Below are 24,896 nucleotides of genomic sequence, written 5' to 3'. Positions count from 1 at the left end.
CAGGTGATGTAAGGGGGAACTCTGATTGGGACAGTTGGTGTAAGGGGGAACTCTGATTGGGACAGTTGGTGTAAGGGGGAACTCTGATTGGCACAGTTGATGTAAGGGGGAACTCTGATTGGCACAGGTGATGTAAGGGGGAACTCTGATTGGCACAGGTGATGTAAGGGGGAACTCTGATTGGCACAGGTGATGTAAGGGGGAACTCTGATTGGCACAGGTGATGTAAGGGGGAACTCTGATTGGGACAGTTGATGTAAGGAAGCACTCTGTTGAAGCAATTGATGTAAGGAGCAGTCTGAGAGGGGCAATTAATGTAAGTGGGTACTCTGATAGGGATAGCGGATGTAAGGGGGCACTCTGGACAGTTGATGTATGGGGGAACTCTGTTGAAGCGATTGATGTAAGGAGCACTCTTATGAGGACACCTAATGTAAGGGGGGCTTCTTATAAGTACCTTGATGTAAAGAGGAAACTTTGAGGAGGACTCCTGATGTAAGGAGGGACTCCGAAAGGGACACCTGATATAAGGGGCACAGGTTCTGTTTAATCATCTTAATACATACTAGTGCTCTCTAATCACTCCCTTTCTGCCTCTGCACTGTCAGATGTTACTTTCGAGTTGTGACTCCGTGGTACAGATGCGTGCCGAGTGAACAGGGAATACGGGTTCTATGCATCTGTCACACTATTGACATTATGGCCCCTGACTTTTTTTTACTGTACCCCCAGATCAGATAGGCTAGATCCAGCCCTGGCAGAAATAAGGTCTCCTACCCTACCAGGCTTAAAGTGATTCTAAAGTCATCTTACCTGCTGTGTGCAATAGTTTTGCACAGAGCACCCCCGATGTTCCTCTTTTTGGGTCCCCTACTGGTGCTCTTGGCTCCCCCCCCTGCTGAGTTCCCCCAAAGCAAGTCGCTTGATATAGGCGCACTTGTGCATACTCACTCTCAAGCTGACTCTGTGTGTCCATTGCCACACAAAGCGCGACTCGCCACCAGCACTACCAACATGTTGTTATTGGAAGCAGCTGCTGTCTTTGAGCCAATGAGGAGGGAGAGAGCCGCTAATCCCATGTACATCACTGGGTTGAGATCAGGCTCAGGTAAGTATAAGGCGGCTGGGGGTGAAGCTGCATACAGGTTTTTTTTAACTTAAAGCATAGGAAGAATTAAGGAAAAATGTCTTTAGAACCACTTTAAAGAGTAAACAATGGAAAGGAGCACCAGACCAATTAGTAAAAGAGTACAAATCACTTAGGTTCAAACATAAAGCAGCTAATGTGTTTCAGGTTCCAAATTGCTCCTGCTTCATCAGGGCTTAAGATCAATCAGAACTCTAAATAGACTCAAGTGCAGGCTTTATTATACTGAGCTGTATGGATTAAATATAAAACATATTAAGGGTCAATTGCAAGGTTTGGAAAAACTACAGCAAGGGCATTTCTAGATTGTCCCCCCCCCCCGGGGCAGATTTCCCAAGTCTTCTACTGAGGGCAGGGCAGTGACACAATGGGCTTTCATTTACTAAAACTGGAGAGTTCAAAATCTGGTGCAACTCTGCACAGAATCAGCTTCCAGGTTTTATTGCCAAAGCTTAAAGCGGAGTTCCACTCACCTTGTAAAAAAAATAAAAGTCAGCAGCTAAAAAAAAAAAAAAACTGTAGCTGCTGACTTTTAAAAAACAGCCACTTACCTGTCCCACGATCCCGCGGTGCCCCCACCGCAGCCCGTTTCACCGTCCGTCCTTTATTCCAGGCACCGGCATCTTCAGTGTGGGCACCCGGCTGTGACAGCTTGTGGCTTCACAGCCGGGTACCCACTGCGCATGTGCGAGAAGCGCTGCGCTTCCTGAATGGCCCTGCAGTCTTCTGCGACCTGTCATGTGTCCCACAAGACTTCGGGGAGGGAGGGGAGGAGGACAACTTCCGCTTCCGATCACCTAGGGGATCGCAGCGGAAGTGGGAGCGGGTACCTGTCAAATTCGGGTACCCCCCCCCCCCCAAAGGTGCCAATCCTTTATAGGGAGCGGGGACCAATCTTTACAGCGGAACTTCCCCTTTTGGGTGGAACTCCGCTTTAATTGAACAAGCTGAAGTTATAAGCGGAGTGTCTACCATGTACAGCTGCACCTGATATTGCTTTCTTCAGTTCTAGTAACTCAACCCCTCTGCTTTGCAGTCATATAGCAGGAATGGGTGCAAAACAACATTTTGTGAATTACTTTATGAAACATTTGACAGCTAAGACAGATCCTACAGTATATATGTGCTTAGCATTATTTCTTTGCTTGGCTGCAGTTGCATGCAAATATATTCTTCTGCTATTATTTTTATATGATGGGTATTAAAGGAGAAGTACAGCTCAAGCTCTTTTGGCTGTACTTCTCCAGTGGATCACAGGAGTGCAGTTCGCTCTGCACTTGAGACCCGTTTTGCAGCTGACGGTGGGCTGAAACCTGCTATCAACTGATGTCATTCAGCCAGTGTAGGCTGGGGAAAGATCCCCACTTCAAAAGTCGGAAAAAGCGCTGAGAGCCTGAGCCAGCCGTTCCCTCCCCCTCCCCAGCCCAGCACTGTAGTGAGCGTGCGGAGGGGGGCTGTCAGAGCGGACAGCAGTGACTGACAGCCCCGCTCTCTGCTCAGAGCGGTTGTGAGAACTCATCGGTCATGTGATTGCTGGGTTCTCACACTGAGCCAGTGAATGACAGATGCAGAACCGGAGCAATGCTGCATCCAGCTAGGTAAGTATAATTTGAGAAAAAACACAAAGGCCATACTTCTCTTTTAAAGCATGACTAAACTGGAAGTAAAATTGGGTATAAAGACTGTCAAACTGGCTGTCAACAAAAACCTGCTGAATACAATACTGCATTGCTATTAATATTATTGTTATTATTATTATTAATAATAATAAAGTATTATTGAAAACCTTACTGCATTGTCATTATTATTATTATTATTATTAATAATAATAAAAAAGTAATATTAATGTATTATTGAAGACATTACTGCATTGCTTTTATTATTATTGTTATAAATTGCTAAAGTGTTATTAATAAATTATTACTGAATACAGTAATGCATTGCTATTATTATTATCAAAGTATTATTAAATATTATGAACGTATTATTGAATACATTACTGCATTGCCATTATTATTACCATTATCAATAATAAAGTATTATTGAGGACATTACTGTATTGCTTATATTATGCTTATTATCATCATAAAGTAAAGTATTAGTAAAATAGTATTATTATTCTTATTTATTATTATTATTATTATTATTATTATTATTATTATTATTATACATTACCTTTTATGCTATTATTAATATTATGTATGCAAACTAGCAGATTATGACATTGTCTTGCAGGTTTTTTTTTTTTTTTTTAAAAGGTCGCAGTTTACTACCACTTTAAAGGAGAAGTACAGCCAATCCCTGGAGTGCAGTTCACTCTGCACTCCCATGACCTGTTGTTGTCAGATGACATCACAGAGCCAGTCCAGGCTGGGGAGGGATCAGGACCAAATGATCGGGATCCACCCTAGAGGCTAGAGTGGCACCTGGCCCAGCTCTTCAGTGGGCCGCTGAGAGCATGAGCCAGCTGCTCCTTCCCCTCTACAGCCCAGAGCTCTAGTGGCCGAGGGAGGGTGGAGCACTGACAGTTCCCGCTCTCTGCTCACAGCAGTGAGAACTCAGCGGTCATGTGATTGCTGAGTTCTCACCCTTAGAGCCAATGGGAGTCCGATGCTGCAACCACCTAGGTAAGTATGATTTAAAAAAAAATGTTTCCCCTACTTCCACTTTAGGTTATTATTAAAGTATTATTTTTATACATTATTGCGTTGCCATTATTGTCATTAATCGCTTCCAGACCGCCCTATAGAAGAACTACTGCTAAAGGGCTGCACAAAATCACGTATATATACGTGATGTTGTATTTCCGGGTAGGGGGTGCGTGCACCGACCTACTCACACCGCCATTGGCAGCTACAGCTTTCGCTCACTGGGTCCTGGCCGGAGATTCCCTGCCGGCTCCCAGTGATTGCTGAGGAACACTGACAGGGGAGAGGTCTGTATGTAAACAATACAGATCTCTCCCCTGTCAGCACCAGCATGCTGCTTTGTATTGCTCTGCATAGCAGAGCAATAAAAGCAGCGTGCTTACATAGTAAAGCACACACAGACAACACAAGTAAAACAGCACATAGTTAACCCTTTCATCGCCCCATATTGTAACCCCTTCCTGCACAGTGTCATTAGTACAGTGTCAGTGCTTTTTATTAGCACTGATCACTGTATTAGTGTCAGTGGGGATGTCAGTGGCAGTTAGTCAGTTTCCTCCCCCAGTGTCAGAATGCCTGCTGCAGTCCCACTATAGTCGCTGGTTGCCACCATTACTAATATTAAAAAAACATTTAAATTCCTGTATATGTACCGCCATTTGTAGATGCTATAACCTTCACATAAACCAATTAATTTACTCATATTGGGATTGTTTAGCAAAGACATCGAGCAGAATACAATTTGGCCTAAATTTATGACAAAATTTGATTTTTAAAAATTTTTTTTACTGGACATGTTTTATAGCAAAAAGTCAAAAATATTGTTTTTTTTTTACAAATTGTCGGTCTTTTTTGTTTATAGCACAAAAAAAAAAAAAACGCAGAGGTGATCAAATACCACTGACTGAAAGCTCCATTTGTGGGAAAAAAGGACATAAATTTAATTTGGGTGCAGAGTTGCTTGACCGCGCAATTGTCAGTTAAAGTAAGGCAGTACCGCAGTGCTGAAACAAAAAAAAATAGCCTGGTCAGAAAGGGGGGGTGGGGGAATCCTCTGGTGGGCAAGTGGTTAAAGTAAAGTTGTCACAAAGCTGGCCAAAAGTTTTTGGCATCCTTACATATATAACATATAAGAAATACAGGAGTTTATTTACTAAAGCTGAAGAGTGCAAAACCAGGCTCACTTCTGCATACAAACCAATCAGCTTCTAAACCTCAGCTTGTTCAATTATGCTTTGGCAATAAAACCTGGAAGCCGATTGGTTTGTATGCAGAAGTGAGTCTGATTTTGCACTCTCCAGCTTTAGTAAATAAACCCCACAGTGCTTGCTTTTAGCAGTTTGTGATAGGTCTACTATTATATCAGATTTACTCAAACTCAGCCCAGTTACTGAGCATCACATATCACTGAAAATCGTATTTGTGTATTGAATCCTTGTTACAGTTGAAGAGGTATCTTTTTTTAAACTTTAGACATCATTAGAACTTCGGACCATTTTCTGATCTTTTGTTTGTAAGATGTCCATAGAGCACGTTGTATGGAAAGATCTCACAAACGTTTCAAGCCAGCCTGTCAACCTTTATGTGCTTTTACAAGTGAGAGTTCCCCATGTGGTGGCTGCTATTACCTTTATCCACCCGAAAAGCCTCTTATTCTGGGCACACTGCCACTGAGTGCTTTGGCTTCTCTAGCTTTAAATAAACTTGTAGAAAACTGGATAATGCACGCTGAGCAGATGAGGAAAATGCATAATCAGAGGTTACTTTCAGTGAAAATCGCATGTCAGAATTGTCAGATAATCCCAAGATATAAGCAGCTGAAGTTATTTACAGATCTTGACTTTACTGTAAAAGTCATGCTTAGCCCCGCCTTCTTCTACTTCTTAGTAGCCTCCTGATTGCTCAATGAGTATCTTTATCAATTGAATGGCCAATAGGAGAGGTGTGAGAGGATGTTAGAAAATGGCAAGTATTCTAGTATAGTCATAACCAAAAAGGTTGAGTATCTGGCTGCTCATCCCTATATGAATGCTTGTACCCAAAGAACCCCCGGTGGGACTTTAATGCAGCAATAGAATCATACATATATTGAAAAAAACATTTGGTTAAAAAAGATGATAATCTTTTTTTAACCAAAATGTCTTTTTCAATATATGTATGATTCTATTGCTTCATTAAAGTCCCACTGGGTATTCTAGTACAGTAAACACAATAAATTAAATCCGTTTTCTGATGTTGCTCAATAAACTAATTTTCTAGTAAAGTAAATACCTTTAATTCGTCATAATAAATATAATTAAAATATAAGTAAAAATTATATAATTAAATAATAAATATAACAAATATAAAATAAAGTAATAATATAAAGCGATAGTAATAAAAGGACATTTTTTAATACAATAAAAAAGATGTTATACTTACCTGCGATGTGCAACAATATTGCACAGAGTGGTCCCTTACCTCCTCTTTGGTAGTCCCCCGCTGGCGCTATCCAATCCTTCTTCTTCCAAGTGCCTCCTTAGAAAGCCATGTGTCATGGGGGCACCAGTGTGGATGTGCTCCTGAGCTGGGCTGTGTGCATCCATTGACACACCCAGCACTGGTAAACCATGCTTTTGGCTCCTGGTGCTTCCTGTGTCTCTTGTGAGACCAAGAAGTGGAGGAGTGTTGCTGCAGTGCTGGATCAGTTAGTGGGGCGTTTTTATACCTTCATGCAGAGAATGCATTAAGGTACAAAAAAAAAATTTAGCATTTAGAACCACTTTAAACAAATAAAGCAAATAATTAATAGAATGAAATAATAATAATAATTATTATTATTATTATTATTATTATTATTAAAATTAATATTTTAATAAATATAATTAATGTTAAAATAATATAAAACTAAATAAATAATATCTAAACAAATTATTATTTATTAATACATAATTAAACAAATAATAAAATGAACTAATGAATATTAAACATAATAATGGCATAGTAAAAAATGTATAAAATTGTAATAAATGAATCACAATAAATTAAGATTAATTTTCAAGTAACAAACACAATAAATTAAACCTCATAAAAGTTGGGTCAGGTTAAGATCATTTCAAAAGAAATTTTCAATATTTATATAACTGAAGCTCTCATTTATTTATTAACTAGGATCCTGCCATCATGGTCTTTGTTTAATCATTTCCTCTGTTCCTGTCTACCAATTGTGCTCATATATTGTCACCTTGTCACACAGGCTTCCGATGACTGCTATTGGCTATTTACAATACAAAGTACACAAGCATGGTCCACGGTTGTCACCTGCCATGAGAAATGCCATCGGTCATTGTTGGGCGTACATGTAGACAAGAGGTGGCTGCAAAGAGGTTGCAGGAGATCAGCAGCACTGAGATGGAAAAATGGGTGAGAAAAAGTGAAAGCAAGTATAGCTTTATGATACTCAGTGCTTTACCAAATGGTGTTAGTCAGGTAAGGATTACATGTACTTTAACTTTAGTCGAGGCCTACATATAAATTCAGCTGCTTATATTTCTGGATCTACTGACATTTTGGCCCGTGGCTTCACAGAATGTAGCTGCTGCCTATCTGTATAAATAGTTTCATCATATACTCAGTCTGAATTGCCCAGATTTATGGCTTGTTCACTAGAACCACTTCCTGACAATTTGGTGCAAATATGCAGCCCCTCGATTGGTGGGCTTTACCATCAAACTGGCGGATATATATGCGGCCATAGGTAAACACTTTACTGTGCTGAGAACACGCTCCCTGCGTGCTCCCAACACCGTAACAAACCGGTACCTGGAAAGCTCCCGATGCATATTTGCGATCAGCAGCTTTCCGATTATATGGCCACTGTGACTGCCAATCACAGTGGTCACAAGATCAGAGAGGCTGGGAGTCAGCAGCAGGAAGGGGCTAACAGCTAAACATTGCCCCTGTAGTTGAAGTTGATCACTCTGTAACTTTGCAATTCTGCATGAGAAAACTCCTGATATGTCAAATAATCAGCATTCATATATAATAATAAAAAAATAATATAATGACAATGCTTGAAGTGCAGAAAAGTGACTCTGCATAGGCTGACATGATGTCAACAGTCTGCTGCAGGCAAGAGGAAACATTTCCTCAGTCTTCTCTCCTCTAGGGATCCAACTGCAGCATAACTTTGTAGCAGGAGGCTGCAGAGGGGGCAGATCTGTATCAGACATTTGTGTGCAAACAAGAAACTGCACATGCACCAGGATTTACATGATTGTTTCATTTCTGACCCAGGATCTCAGTCCACCCCTATGGGGAAGTCTGTGTTAGAGGCCAGATTCTAGTGTTGGGTCTAACCCTCTTGAGGACATGTGGGAAAACACCACTCCGTGTCAGCTGGTGTTTGGATGGTAGATTGACGATTGGATTGATGTCACCAGGTGAGATCAATATTCCTATCTGGCTGCCTAGGGGCATTGTTAACATCTATCAATGTGGCTCACTTTTGCCAGAGCACTCTGTGAAATCTCACCCATAGAAATGCGTTTTATCTAGGTTTGCTCTCATTGAGAACGTATATAAAGAATATTTCTTACTTTCTGGATGATTCTAGATTTGGATACTGAATGAACACACTTTGTATGGATTACCAATGTCATACTGTCTATTAGCACAGATCATGAATACAGTCATGGCCAAAAATATTGGCACCCCTGTATTTCTGTCTGATAATGAACCACTTCGCCTAGAAAATTGTTGCAATTACAAATGTTTAGACATTTCCTGTTTATTTCTTTTATTTGTATAGCTAGGACAGAAAAAAGTGAAGAAACAAAATCTGACACATTACATGCAAAACCCCAAAAATGGACTGGACAAAATTATTGGCACCCTCAATTTAATATTTGGCAGCACACCCCTTGGAAAAAATAACTGAGATCAATGGCTTCCTGTAACCATCTGAATTTCTTCCACCTCTCTACTGGAATTTTGGACCACTTTTTCTTTGCCAACTGCTCCAGGTCTCTCAGATTGGAAGGGTTCCTTTTCCCCAACTGCTGTTTTGAGATCTCTCCACAGGGGTGCCAATATTTTTGGCCATGACTGTATATGATGCATTCAAGCTGACCTCCAGCCTTACATTCTCCCTTCCTGCACTAACATTGCTTGCCCTGATTTCACTGCACACTATGAGCTTCTCACAGTGTGCATCAAAAGGGCAGCATCAGAGCCTGCCTCATTTTCTGGCTGGAGTATATCTAGCATTATCTAGCTCTTTCCTCCCCAGTAACTTGAAACAAGAACACACACACACTCTCTCTCTCTCTCTCTCTCTCTCTCTCTCTCTCTCTCTCTCGACTGAGCCCGGGTTCACACCAATGTGGTGTGGAAAACGCTGCAAATCCTGTGCATTTCCCGGACCGCATTGCAATCACATATACTTCATGCGATCTAGTGCAGGTGTCAATGTTAAATCAATGACACCCTAAAACAGACCGCAAAACGTGATATAATTGCCATAAATTGCATCGCATGGGTGAAAACACCCATGCGATGCGATTCAGGCGCGGATTTCAAAAAAGGTCCTGCACCTTTTTGGTGCTGATGTGATGCGATTTGAGCCATGCAAAATGTATGGCTCAAATCAGAGCACATAGACATTTGCATGTAATTCGTACAGGAATGCGGTGTGATTCCTGTGCGAATTACATGCAGTGTCCCGCTCCGCATGGTGTGAACCCGGGCTGAATCTCGGCCGGTTCAGCAGGGACCAGCTGAGATTCGATCCATCTATGGATCGGCTGGTTGTATTAAAGTCAATCCATCGATCAACTTCAGTATAACCAACTTGTTTATTTTTTTGGGTGCGATTCCTGCCGGCGGCTATAGCCTCCTGTAGTAATAATTGTGTTCTGCCAGCAAGGAAGGCTCCCCGCTATGTTAATGGGAGAATCAAATGATTTTTTTTCCTCTAACCTGTGATTACAGAAAAGAAAATCACATCATCTATGACTTGCCTTAGTTACTACAGCAATAAAAAAACCCTCCCTTTTTACTTGGGATCAGGAGGGGGCGGATAATTAGCAGCATATGCACAAACTGATTAAATTCAATTACGACTTACGTACATTACATTTGCAACACTTTAGGGCAGGACTTTGACTTTAAAACTTTAAAGTGATCCTGTATGGAGAAAATATAACTTAAGAAAGCCTAATTCTGAGAGGACATACCTCAAAGCGCTTGCAGTTACCCTCTCTGTGGTTTCCAGAGCCCCCCAAAATTCTTATGCAAATATCACACTTGCTGAAAATTGAAGCTTACCCAGGACTACACAACCCCTGCCCCCCTCCCCTAAATCCATGACCACAAGGCAGCACTGAGGCCAGATGACTAGTTGCTTTGCTAAATGGTGGAATGGTGGGGTGGGTGTCCCAAGTATTTTGGGTGGTTCTGGTGGTAGTTGCGGGCAACAGGGGAGCCAGATAAAGATAAACCCAGGTACTGTTTTACAGTTTAATTAGTAAATTCTAAATTCAATTAAATCTGAAAATTACAATTGTAACGGATAAAATAAAGATCCTTATTTTAAAATTTTCTAAACTGAACTTACGTCATTGTAAAGCTTGTAGAACATAGCACTGCTTGGAGACAGTATTACAAGTCTTTAGTTTAGCTATGTAGACTATATGGCCAAGAGTATGTTGACACTTCTTCACATTATGAAGTAAGCTAAATAATAAGGGATCCTCCTGCGCTCATGGGAATAATTGACAAAATACAGCTGCTGTCACTTAGCTGATACCAATAAGTGCAAAATAAAATTAAAAATTAGTGAAGCGCTTGTATCACATGAATACAATCATGTATCTCCATATAGTGTAATTATAAATCAAAGTGACCACTATATATAATAAATGTGTGTTGACTCCCTCTAGTGAAAAGAAAAAATAGTGTCAACCAAAATAGCTAAATAACACACATTAGGAAACTAAATATATAGTGCATAAATCAAATATAATGAACAGAATATATATATACGTGAAAACAGAATATTGGCCACATACAATGGTGTCTAAATTATACATAAATGATATATGCCATAGGTGAACAAGACAATATCAAAGGTGAAAAAAATATTCCATGCATGTGACTGTGCTTTAAGCTGGAACACACACGTGATCTCCACTTCTAAGTGCAAGTACTCTCCTTCAAATGGCAGCAATGCCTGCTCACCTCCCTTCCTCGACCCACACAGGGCCTCAAAGCAGTTACCACCTCAGTGGTGTATTCCTCTGGCAGACTCCTTATTCCTCCTCCTCTCTTATGCAACTCATAAAAAGACAAGAAAGCCTTCCATAGTGTAGTAAATTTAATAGGCAAAGTTAAAAATTACAAAGTTTTCCACTCACATGCTCCTTTCCATAAAAAAGCGTTTTTCCCAGCCTGTGGGTAGATATGCATGCACCTGGGGGAATCCAATATGGCCACTGTGTCCGGACATACGTCACCAGGAAGTAGACAAACCGACGCGTAGCGTCACGTGCGTCGTGACTTCATCACCCTGATGAAGTCACGACGCACGTGACGCTACGCGTCGGTTTGTCTACTTCCTGGTGACGTATGTCCGGACACAGTGGCCATATTGGATTCCCCCAGGTGCATGCATATCTACCCACAGGCTGGGAAAAACGCTTTTTTATGGAAAGGAGCATGTGAGTGGAAAACTTTGTAATTTTTAACTTTGCCTATTAAATTTACTACACTATGGAAGGCTTTCTTGTCTTTTTATGAGTTGCATAAGAGAGGAGGAGGAATAAGGAGTCTGCCAGAGGAATACACCACTGAGGTGGTAACTGCTTTGAGGCCCTGTGTGGGTCGAGGAAGGGAGGTGAGCAGGCATTGCTGCCATTTGAAGGAGAGTACTTGCACTTAGAAGTGGAGATCACGTGTGTGTTCCAGCTTAAAGCACAGTCACATGCATGGAATATTTTTTTCACCTTTGATATTGTCTTGTTCACCTATGGCATATATCATTTATGTATAATTTAGACACCATTGTATGTGGCCAATATTCTGTTTTCACGTATATATATATTCTGTTCATTATATTTGATTTATGCACTATATATTTAGTTTCCTAATGTGTGTTATTTAGCTATTTTGGTTGACACTATTTTTTCTTTTCACTAGAGGGAGTCAACACACATTTATTATATATAGTGGTCACTTTGATTTATAATTACACTATATGGAGATACATGATTGTATTCATGTGATACAAGCGCTTCACTAATTTTTAATTTTCTTCACATTATGAGTTTAGGCCAGGGGTGGGCAAACTTTTTGACTTGAGGGCCGCAATGGGTTCATATATTGGACCCGGGGGCCGGACCAAGAGTAGATGAATGATGTGTATGTGTCATCCATAGTAAGTATAGTAATATTCCCCCATAGTAATTAATCCCCCATATAGTAATTCATCCCCCATAGTAATTCATCCCCCATATAGTAATTCATCCCCCATAGTAATTCATCCCCCATATAGTAATTCATCCCCCATAGTAATTCATCCCCCATAGTAATTCATCCCCCATATAGTAATTCATCCCCCATAGTAATTCATCCCCCATATAGTAATTCATCCCCCATATAGTAATTCATCCCCCATATAGTAATTCATCCCCCATATAGTAATGCATCCCCCATATAGTAATTCATCCCCCCTATAGTAATTCATCCCCCCTATAGTAATTCATTCCCCATATTAATTCATCCCCCATATTAAGTCCCCAAGTCCCCCCTGTGTCAATTTACTTACCTTTGCTCCGCGCGTTCCTCTCGCCGTGTTCCCGCGCCGTTCCGGTCTTCAGGGCGGACTGTGAGAGGAGCCTAGCTCCCCTCACGTTCGTCACGCTGCCCCGCCTACACACATCCTGACAGCCATCCTGACAGTATCACGCTCCGCGGGCCGGATTAAAAGGTCCGCCGGGCCGTAGTTTGCCCGTTGCTGGTTTAGGCGCTACCAGTGAAGGGTATGGTTAATGCTATGGCATGCAAAGACAGTTTATTCAGTAAGGACTGGTAGTAGTCACATTCAACTGGACGCTTTCTCTAATGTTGAAGACATTTAGTAGCTTGTCCAAGCCACTTCTTTAGTTCTAATGAGTGTAATGAAAATACTCCAGCATTCATATCCACACAGGTAGCATAGACACCTTAACCCAATCACCACAGAAGGTTAATTGTCCAAGAACAGGATGGGAGGTGTAAAAGTTATAGAACCACCCTGTTCTAGTTACATAATCCCATCCTTGGTCAGAAAGGCTTTATAGGTGTTAATCTTTTGATTTCATTGGCTGAAGGTGTGAATTGTCAACATGTTAAAAAAGGACATATGTAGAAGACAGATGGTGATGAAGGCCCCAGTTATATTAAGTGATGGTTGCTCCAGTCTGATGTAGGTGGTCTCTTTTAAGCTTCTTGCACACCAGTTGTTCTTCACTGCCCTATAAAGAGAAATCCCTGTTCCTTACGTTTTAGAAACACTGCCAAGTCTTTACTTGTACAATTAGCTCTCCTACATTGGGTCATTTGTATGGTGGGTGGATGCTTTGTCTCCCCAAAATACAGGTCTTTGTATTCCTTGCTTCATAGCATCGAATATACCAAATTACTTTGCTTGTGTTTGGATGCTTGTGGATGTACAAATTCTGGTCTCAATGTATTGGACTGGACTCAAGCTACCTATGGCTTGACATTGTGGATGTTTTGTCGAAAGCCCAGTTGGTAGCTACCAGGGGCGGACTGATCATTTGGAAACTCCGGCACTGCCCGAGGGCCCGGGGTCAGTAGGAGGCCCCATGAGATGCCCCTGGTACCTTTTTCATAGGGTTTTTTTGCATTTGGGCAAGGACACAGGGGCCCCATGATCCCCTATTGCCCGGGGGCCCCATGAGTTGTCAGTCCGCCCCTAGTAGCTACAAACATTTAAAGCATTATTGAAATGTCTGTGTTCTTTGTCTTTAGACTCTGTGTTGTTTTCATTTCAACCAGATGTTGCAGAGTTTTAATAGCCCACAGTTTGTATTCCAGCGGGTAGTGGGAGTCAAAAAGCAGATACAGGTCTGTTCATGATAGATAACATTTACTTTTCCATGGTGACTGGACTAAGGTTTCTATGCCACTTGTGTGAATATACTGTACGTGCAGGGATATTTTTGGGCTGCTCATTAGAACTGAAGAAGTGGCTTGGATAAGCTACAGAATAAGTACAGTTGAATGTGACTAACTACTACTAGATATACCATCAACAGAATTAGTAAGAACCTTCACAGAAATTTTAGACATACCTCCAACCTTGTTACAGTTTGGGGAAGGCTCTTTTCTATTTCAGAACGACTGTACCCCATGTGCAAAAAGCCAGCTCCATAAATGCTTTGATGAGTTTAGTGTTGAGGAAGATGAATGGCTTGACCTCAACCCTGCTAGCACCTTTAGAATGAACTTGACTGCCTACTGCAGGCCAGCTCTTCTCATTCAACATCAGCTCTTGACCTTACAGTGGCTGTTAGCTTAATGGGCAAAGCCATGCTCCTAAATATTGTGAACAGCCTTTCCAGAATTGTGGAGTCTGTTATAGCTGGGAGAACAACTATAAGTGGGGAACAACTCCATATTAACACCCATGGTTTTGGAATGGGATCTCCTAATAAGTGGTATAAGTGTGATGCTCAAGTGTTCACAACCATTTGGCCATATAGTATATGCCACCTGTAAAGTGTTCCCGAAAATAATAAATTGCTATCAACTGTGTATAATAAGGAAGAATAATACTTTATCGGTTCACACCTGTAACATTTGTTCCATCGGATCGCTGACACCAAACCGTCCTCTTATTGTCCTTCCAAGGACTCATTTTCCATACGTATCGGAAACACTTGCCTCCTGCAGGTAAGCACACAAACAACACCAGTTAAATAATCACATTATTCCTCGGTGTATTAAACTCATTATACTCACAGCCTGTTTTAGCCAAGTCAGAATCTCTGCTGTAGGCAGCTAATTATACGTAATAGATGAGATTGGCACATTTAGTCTTGTGCAGTATCGCTGAAGCTGTGACACGAGAGGGAAAAGTGGGCAAAGAATATTGTGATTTTCTGGAAGCAAAAGCTGCTTAACTGTACATCTAATGAGGAACCAGTTTCCTGGAATTATTAATGGTAACTGAGTTACAGCTGCTGAATACATCTAATCTTTTCCAGCAGTTATTAGATATGAAATTCACACTGCCAACTTACGAATCTCAGCTTTGTGTGATCCTGCCAAATGCATGCGTCAAAACTGGAGAAATAATTGTTGCTGGCATTGCTTAATATCTGTATGGTATTTATTTTTAAATGCTCAGCAAGGCACATTAAAAAAGAGCAGAGCATTTAAGTACATGTAAACCCAAAATGAATTTAGTTTGCTGAAGTATATATATATGGGCTGGGCAAAAAAATTAAAACACTACATGATTTGCAGATGTTAAAGTGGCAATATGTTTCAAGTTGAAAGTGGAAGTGAAGTAACATTGTTTTGCTTCCGCTGTGTGATGAGACACCTAACAGGTGGGAAACCTCACTTTCGGCATTCACTGCGTGCGTTGCTGGCAATACGGAGTCATAACAGAGCCTACTGAGCTTCAAAGAGGGCAAATTGTTGGTGCCGCTTAGCTAGTGCCTGTCTGACTGAAGTTGCCAATTTATTTGCCATGTCGTGAGGTACATCACCAAAGCTTCTAACAGCATATATAGTTTCCGGTAAAACGTCTGCTAAGCATAAGCGTGGTTGGCATGGTCAATTGACCGAAAAAGAAAACGGACACTGCGCAGGATTGTGACCCAGAATAAGAAAACAAGTGCTGAAAAAGTGCCTGAAGAGCTCAATCTCAGTCATCATGGGACTCAGTCTTTAAGGGACTGAGATTGAGCTCTGCATTCACTTTTGCAGCAGTTTTCTTATTCCGAGTCACAATCCTGCTCAATGTCCTTTTGTCTCTTTAGGGCAACTAAGTCGACTATGCTTATCAGATTAATTTTTCCCGCAAATGGTACATGCCGTCATAACTTTTGATACTGTACCTCACGACACGGCAAATAAATTGGCAACTCAGTAAGCTCTGACATGACTCTATATTACTAGCAGTGCATTCAGTGAATGAGGAAAGTGAGACTTCCCATCTGTTAGGTAGGTGTATATATGAATATTAGTTACTAATCTCTCCCCTTCTAATTTGCAGCCAATTTCTAACTACATGGAACTCCATTGATGGCTGCAAGGCATTTCTCAGGACAGGTTACCAGATGGTGACACCAGAGGTCCATGCCTACATAACAGGGCATCAACACAGGAAAATAATTGAGTGACAGGGACATAATTTAAAACAGGAAGTGCATGAAACAAGAACCTTCATGGCAAGATTATCAGGTGCACATTAAAAAATATTAGAAATTAACTTTTGAAATTACTTTAATATGTTAAAACGTACTGTATATAGGACTTTAATGAGTAGGTTTACATATAGGGGTTAAATTATTAAAGACAAATAGATTGTGCACTTTGCAAAGTGCAGTTACACTCTACACGTGCAGCTCTACTTCAGAGCTTAGTAAATAAGCAGAAACTCTCTTGACTTCCATCATCCAATCATGTGCATGCAAAAATGTTTTTTTTTTATTTTCTTGCATGCGATTGGATGCTTTACCTCATTTACTAAGCTCTGGAGCGGCTGCATTTGCAGAGTGTAACTGCACTTTTTAAGTGCACAGTCTAGTTGCCTTTAGTAAATCAACCCCACAGTTTCTAGGTATACCAGAGCAGTTAAGCCTCAAGGAAGAAAATATTCCAGGAACAGTATCTCATACATCCAGATCTTCTCTTGCACCCCTCTACTCTGGAACTCCCTTATGCATGCCATTAGTCTTCTGCCAACCCACCAGCTCTTAAGGCGTACCATCAAAGACCATTTTTCTAGAAAAGCATCCCCCAAAATTTAGTCATTCAACCCCATCTATTCTCTTTAAATCTCCTCCTTTGGTCAACTGATAACCTCCCATGGCTGCCAATACAACCTCTATGTCCATTCTTCACTCCTTTTACCTCTTTTCAGCCTGTCCAGGCTCTGCAAGATCCTGACTCTAAAGTCCGGATCCACCCAGATGCTAGAACTGGAAGCTGGATCAGCCTCCCATCGAGGCACTGACAGCCTGAGCCAGACTCTTTCACCCCCTCCTCAGTTCAGCACTCCTGTGAGCACTAGAAGGGCAGAGCAGAGAGCAGGAGACTGACAGTCACTGGCTCTCTGCTCACCGAAGAATGAGAACAGAGCGCTCATTGGTCTTTGATCGCTCAGTTCTCAGTCTTAGAAGCTGCAGGGACAGATGAAGCATCCACCTGGGTGAGTATATACCGTATTTTCCGGCGTATAAGACGACTTTTTACCCCTTGAAAATCTTCTCAAAAGTCGGGGGTCGTCTTATACGCCGGTATACGGCATACTGACACTTTTTAGGGGGGCGGCGCGGTGCTGCCGCCGCCCCCCCCTTCCAACGGAAGGGACACTAAGTACAGGGGTGGGCAGGGGCTGTTTCTTACCTGGCTCCGGTCCCACGACGATCTGGTCCAGGAAGCGCGGCTGCTCCTTCAGTTCGGCCACTGGATGTTCGCGCGGCTGCTCGGCTCCGCCTCCTCACCGGTGATTGGCCGCCAAAACTGCAGCTCAGGAAAGGCACACAGGCGGCCAATCACCGGCGAGGGGGCAGAGCCGAGCGGCCCCGCGAAAATCGAGTGCAGGAACAGCAGGTAAGTGTTCAGTGTAGAGGTGCTGCTGCAACCACATATGCTGGCTGCAGCAGCACCATACTAGAACAGGGTCAGCAAGTGTAATTGGTGTCAGTGGGAGGAATAGTGCCCCATCATTGGTGTCACTGATACCAATGATGGAGCACTATTCCTCCCACTGACACCAACGATGGGGCACTATTCCTCCCACTGACACCAACAATGGGGCACTATCCCCCCCCCCCACTGATACCAATGATGGGGCACTATTCCACCCCCCACTGACACCAATGATGGGGCACTATTCCACCCCCCACTGACACCAATGATGGGACACCATTCCTCCCACTGACACCAATGTTGGGACACTATTCCTCCCACTGACACCAATGATGGGACACTATTCCCCCCACTGATACTAATGATGGGGCACTATTCCTACCACTGATACCAATGATGGGGCACTATTCCTCCCACTGACACCAATGATGAGGCACTATTCCTCCCACTGATACCAATGATGGGACACTATTCCTCCCACTGATACCAATGATGGGCACTATTCCTGCCACTTATACCAATGATGGGCACTATTCCTGCCACTGATACCAATGATGGGGCACTATTCCTCCCACTGACACCAATGATGGGGCACTATTCCTCCCACTGACACCAATGATGGGCACTATTCCTGCCACTTATACCAATGATGGGCACTATTCCTGCCACTGATACCAATGATGGGGCACTATTCCTCCCACTGATGGGGCACTATTCCTCCCACTGATACCAATGATGGGCACTATTCCTGCCACTTATACCAATGATGGGCACTATTCCTGCCACTGATACCAATGATGGGGCACTATTCCTCCCACTGATACCAATGATGGGCACTATTCCTGCCACTTATACCAATGATGGGCACTATTCCTGCCACTGATACCAATGATGGGGCACTATTCCTCCCACTGACACCAATGATGGGGCACTATTCCTCCCACTGACACCAATGATGGAGCACTATTCCCCCCACTGATACTAATGATGGGGCACTATTCCTGCCACTAATACTAATGATGGGTCACTATTCCTCCCACTGACACCGATGATGGGGCACCATTCCTCCCACTTCACCAATGATGGGGCACTATTCCTCCCACTGACACCGATGATGGGGCACTATTCCTCCCACTGGTGTGCATTGGAAGAGGGGTAGTCTTATACAGCGAGTATAGCCCAAACACCACATTTTAGCAGAAAAAGTAGGGGGTTGTCTTATACGCCCAATCGTCTTATACGCCGGCAAATACGGTATATATATATATTTTTTTTTTTTCTTTAAAGAACCCCATACTTCTATTTTAATAGCACAAGTATCAGTCTTTTCCTCATCATACCAGGGTACTAGACGTAAACATGGACTCTGACTTCTCCTTTCAGCCCCACATCCAACCACTGTCCAAATCTTGATGCCTTTACTTCTATAACCATTCCAAAATACGCCCCCTTTTTAACATATGCCAAAACCAAGCTACTAATAAACCCCTTGTATATCTCGCCTCCAACTCCCTCATCATTGGCCTATCTCTTCAAAGGCTGACCCCCCCCTTCAGTCTATCATGAATGATGCTGCCAGACTCATCCACCATACCAACCGTTCAGTGGCTGCCACCCCTCTTTGCTGATCTTTTCATTAGCTTTTGCTCACCCTACAATAAGTATTTAAAACATACTAACAACATAAAAAGACATCCACAACTCCAGCTACATTGCCAACCTCATTTCAAAATATCGCCCAAATTGTCCTCTTTGCTCCTCCCAAGTCCCCCAGCTTTCTTGCTCCTTAGTCTTCTCCTCCCATGCTCACCTCCAGGACTTCTACAGAGCTACCCCCATCTTCTGGAATACCCTACCCCAATCTGTCCAGCTGTATTCTACTCTTCCTTTAGGCAGTCTCTATAAAATCATCGCCTTAGGGACGTGTATCCCGCAATCACCTAACATTCCTGCTATCACACCACTACTGCCGCCTAATCTACTTTATAGCTTATCTTATCCCCTCACCTATTATGGACAAGGTTCTAATTCCTCGTCTTTCAAGTATTTATGTATTATGTTATTGTAATAGCTGCTGTTTGCGCCCGCTTTGTATAGCGATTTAGAAGACATAAAAACGTTTATTTTAAATATGCCAACATCTATAGTATATTCAAAAAAGATTTTGGCACATTTGATGTCTGATGATTACAAAAGCATTTTTAAAGCAATTTGTAAACAACTTCAAATAGAGCAGAGTGCTTTTGAGTCTAACTGCACTTTTTGTATTATAGGAAGCGCATTAAAAATTGATATTCATTTTTTATGTACTGTATAGCAGCAAGTATTTGCTCTATGTAGCTTAGAGCCATTGCTTCCATAGCAAGGGATGGGCAGTGTACAGTAGGACGTTATGGAGGTGGAGGGTGTTAGAGTGTTGGCCCAATCACCAACACTGTCACTCGAGAGGAAGAAGAGTGAGTTATATGCTCCTTCACACACATAGGTACATGTGACTAAAGCTGAAAATATATGGATCAAAATTCGGTTGGTTAAATAGGGACCGGATGAATTTCGATACATAGGCACTGTAGTTATACAGAAGTCGATCTATTGATTGACTTGTGTAAAACCAGTCTGCTGGAAATTTTTCTTTTTATTAGTGTATTCTGACCGAGGGGAAGTCTACCCGTTGTCATACTACAAAGGCACAGTGGGAGGAACTCCCTGTTCACGCACTCAATGGAATGATGCCATTTTCTTTTGTTCATTATATTATAAAAGCCACCAGCCCCCCCATACCCCAAATATCCTTATATATGTGAAGCTGCCCTCCTATATTGATAGTGTAGCACCAAAATATCAAAACAACAAGGGAATAGTTAGGTGCTGTAAAGTTAGAACACAATCACACCCATAATTAGATGCAAATATAAACCATATAATTATATAAAAGTCTCTAAAGAAAGTCCACCGCACCACCCTGCAATATAGCTTCTTAAATAAATGCTGTGCCATTGCCACCAAGATCCACACCTCTGTGAAAATGGCACACTCACTGACACCCCTGTGACCATTATTTGACTTAAGGTCAAAAACCGCTTTATAGTATAATTATTTATCCAAGCATCCTGGCCATCTGTATTATCTTACCCACTCGGTGGAATATTCCCCTCCAATTAGACAACATACCATCGCCAGAGAACAATATCTTATAGTCTAGTAAATTTATTCAGATGTAAAATGTATATAGATAGCGTAAATGCACTCATATATTATAGTGCCCACAATCATCACAAATGGAAACAGTATGCAAGTCGTGGTCCCTCCTAGGATCTACGTGCATTCCACCAGGCGGAAGATAGAAGCCGAATGTGGCGTCACAGGAACCGGATAGGACGACTCACAGGGGCTGCAACTAGTTTTGCTTATTGCGTCCTCGGGGGTCAGATGTTAGGCAAGGGCACCATTCAGAGAATGCTTTGTATTTTCTCAATGAATTCAAAGTATTCTCTGATTAGATTAGGTGACAGGTGCTCCACCTTTCCACCTCATCCAATCAAAAAACTCTTTGCAGTCACCGAGAAAATGTAACGTAATCTCTGAATGGCTCCCATGCCGATCATCCAATCTCCTGTGTTCACATTGTAGCAGGGCAACCACTAAGCATGGGACCCAAACCTAATGGAGATCACTGGCCTAGGGGTGTCTGCTACAGTGATTTCCAACTTCCCCAGAGGAAGCCCACAGGTATGGTATATGTATAGTTAAATTTGTCCAAGATGGATCAATGTAATAATGTAGAAATTTACCATATTAGGCATTCTTCTTTAGCATCGATTTGTAACTTACATTTTATACTTGGTGCCCTTAACAAAATAAAAAAATATCAACAATAGATTTGGAAAGTAATAACCTGTACAGGGCCTGGTCTCAATGACTGGCTTTGGACAATCCTCCTGATTCTCTGCTGACTGCACAATGAAAGTTTTTGACCTCGTCTGGAGTCCGAATGTTTCAAAACTGCGCCCATCAATGCATGTGACCTCACAGGAGCTCCAATGGGACCATTCAGCGAGATGACAATCACCTAGAATAGCAAGTTTGTTAACAAACAGGTCTCAGCATAAGTATAAAGTACAATATAATTTTGCAGATAACAAGGATATTAGAGTAGAGACAATAAATTGAGCATCCTGAACAGTGAACAATGGTTATATGCCATGCTACGTCGGATTTCTCAAAATCTGATTTCTAAAAATACATTATGTGGGCAAAGGCTTACGGAAACCTGATGATCCAACCTACATGAGTTGTTGGACATCCCATTCCAAAACCATGGGTATTAATGTGGAGTTTGCACCCCCTTCATGGCTATTACAGCTTCCAAAATTATGGAAAGGCTTACCACAAGAGTTTGTGAACAAAGAAGCCAGCCTTTTCTGTTTGGGCTACTCACCTACCAAAATGCCAAACAAATATGAACACCAGAGGGGAGCTGAGTAACGATGAGTGAGGTTTTAACAAAGAAAACTTCTGTCTGGCTTTTATTGGTTTTGGATTCCTTTTAAAGAGAATTTCCCTCACTTCCAATCTTGGTGACCCTTGTCTCTTGGACCTCATGTAAAGCGGAATATTTCTAATGGCAACTCAGATTGCAGTAAAAGTCTAACTCGTCCATATTCATATTCTATTTTAAAAAGTGTTTTTCTTCCTGTCCTATTGGAGAAATCTCCTACCTCTGTGACCACCAACCCTTGAAGGTCCTCAAAGGGGATGCAAATAGCAATGAAAAAGTGAGAGATTCTAACTCTTCTCCAGTCTATCCATAACAGAGAAAAAAAAATATTTGTTTGGAGATCTTTTTCAATGCCAGGTGAGATTCCCCCATCAACATTTCCTCCACAGCATGTATGGAGATATCTCCCATGCCAGATAGTGTAATCTGACAACCGTCACCAGCCACCAAAAAAACAGCTCAACAGTTCCTGCATCTAACTGAATACAGTCACTGTTCAGCTGCCAATTTATCTGTCTGATATGATAGACAAGGCCACCCATGGATCAATTTTCAGCCAATTCAGAAGGAATCTGACAAATTTTGAGCAATATATGCCAGCCTTTATTCTTCTTGCTGCATTGTTCATAAATTAAAACAAAGAATGTGAGCACATATAATGGGTGAGAGATAGGCGGCACTAGACCTGAGGAGCAGAAACTGAGCCCCTAAGGTTGTTGGGTAACTAGTTTTGCCAAGTGATCTTTTAAAGATATTTCTGCTAGGAACTGCCCATCTTTTCTCATCCATGTATCAAGACAGTAGCAATAAATGTAACAATATTTCCTGAAGTCAACTCTACCTGGACATGGTACATAGCAGGGCAGACTGAGCGGACTTTCCTCTCCGGGTAACCGGCCACACAATTTGGGGTCTACTTGCTTCTCTGCACCAGAGGTGGAACCATCATGCACTACACATGTGAGATTACGAGACTTCAGCCCTTCTCCACATTGACCGTTCTATAAAGACAAATGCCAAAAGAAGCATGAAATTTACAAGCCTACCCATAGGGTTCCATTAAAGGAAATTTGTAATATTGCCCACTTATGGTAAAGTTACAGGTTCTGTTCTTACATATTTATGTGGATCATTTTAAATATATTTGTAGGGATATGGATACCTGAAACTATCTGACATTCTGTATGACTCCTTCCTAACTGAAACACTAGAAATTTCAAGTGTTTGAAATGACAACAATGGATGGTGCCATGTTGAATTCTGCAAAATCTAGAAGGTGACCAGAACTCCTACAAATTCAGTTTACAGTTTTAGTATAAAAAAGTTGTCACATGTAAAATTTGGCAACATTTCAAAGCCTAAAAGGGTCCCTTCCTCAAGATAGGGTCATTATATTTCCTTGAAGAAGCAGCCCTCCAAGGACACGGTTACCTAATTTCACAATAAAAATGTAAACTGAATTTGTAGGAGTGCTGGTCACTTTCTAGATTTTGCAGGTTCTCTTTATACGGGCCCCACTGACTATGTGTTACCAGCTTTGTATACTCACCTCTAGGCTCACCAAAATTTTGTGAATGCGTACCTAAATAATTCATTCAACTTGTTTTCAGTCAGGAAGGTCCTTGCACTAAATACGCAGTTGTCAGGAGACCCAAAGCATTGGTCGTCACCTTATGAGCTATAGAGGGCCCCAATTGTGATCCTTGACCTGACACTTAATGTTCTATTTATGTAATGCTAGAGAGGACAGAGACAAATACTAAAGGAAATGATGGTTCAAGGTTTGGATGAAGACTAAAGCATGCTGCAGAAGACAGTGGAAGAGTAAATGTTACACAAGGCTAGTAGAGCTCACTGATAATACCCCTATAGAAATCAATGCTCCCATTCCCACTGCAGACAGCTGAGATCCAGGGGTTGCCAACCCAATGGCGCATGTGGCCCTTGGACCAAAGGTTGGGCACAAATGAGCTAAAGGATTTTGTACAATAAGATTGTATTGTGTGTGATTACCTGTACAATTGAACATCTGCACAATAGGGACTCTCCTGTAAACCAACCTAAGTACCTTTTCCTCAAGCCCTTCAGCCTCAGATGGAATGTAGTAAATATAAAAGATAATAAAGACATATTTCAGATACTTAGAATGGCTAAATAGAAAGCAATGATTTGTACAGGAGTAATAGCAATGATCATTTAGATCCCTGGTGATGACCATTTTCCAGCCCAAGGGTCACATGCACTCTTTGGCACATGCTTTGCAGCCCTTCGACCTTAGCAGTCTGCAGTGGGAGTGGAAACATTATTTTGTATAGGAGTAATAGCAGTGGGCTCTACTAACCTCAAGTAGCATACCCAGTCTTCTACAGAATGTCTCCAGTCTCCAACCAAACCTATAGTGTCTATGGCCATCATTTCATCTAGAATGTCTGCAGTGAAAGGGTCCCATAACAAGTACCAAAGGGTGCACATGGCCCTTGGGCCACAGTATGGGCATCAGGAAGCTATAGGATTTTGTACAATAGGATTCTATTGTGTGTGGTCAGCTGTACACTTGAACATCTGCACACTGGTGGCACCTACCCACCACAGTCTTCCTTCAGATGGAATGTAGTAAAGTAGTATAGGAGTTGATTTAGGCTACTTTTACACTGATCCGCGGCAAAAACGCAGATGCATTTATGGTGTGTTTTTTTTAAAGGACATGTGGCTCAAAAACCACACCAAAAATGCA

General features: G+C 41.8%; 1 protein-coding gene and 1 long non-coding RNA gene across 6 annotated transcripts in view; one reads left to right on the top strand and one right to left on the bottom strand.

The window, feature by feature from the left end:
• The window catches only part of THSD7B (thrombospondin type 1 domain containing 7B), an 805,377-nt gene that overhangs the window by 21,018 nt on the left and 759,463 nt on the right, over positions 1–24,896 (bottom strand). For all 4 annotated transcript variants that reach the window (XM_089654059.1, XM_089654060.1, XM_089654057.1 and 1 more), the window contains 3 exons: positions 23,004–23,163; positions 21,560–21,733; positions 14,629–14,724 (listed from right to left, as the gene is read on the bottom strand). In XM_089654059.1, coding sequence (XP_089510185.1) covers positions 14,629–14,724; positions 21,560–21,733; positions 23,004–23,163 — 430 coding nt within the window. The remainder of the gene's footprint in view (positions 1–14,628; positions 14,725–21,559; positions 21,734–23,003; positions 23,164–24,896) is intronic.
• LOC149445238 (uncharacterized) overlaps positions 1–24,896 on the top strand; it is a 144,484-nt gene that overhangs the window by 46,822 nt on the left and 72,766 nt on the right. The gene's annotated exons all lie outside the window — the stretch shown is intronic.

The sequence above is a fragment of the Staurois parvus genome, unplaced genomic scaffold (genome assembly GCF_062004578.1).
Source record: "Staurois parvus isolate SC_StPar_1 unplaced genomic scaffold, SC_StPar_1.0 ptg000735l, whole genome shotgun sequence".
Classification (NCBI taxonomy): Eukaryota; Metazoa; Chordata; class Amphibia; order Anura; family Ranidae; genus Staurois; species Staurois parvus.
This window is presented reverse-complemented; position numbering and strand designations above follow the sequence as displayed.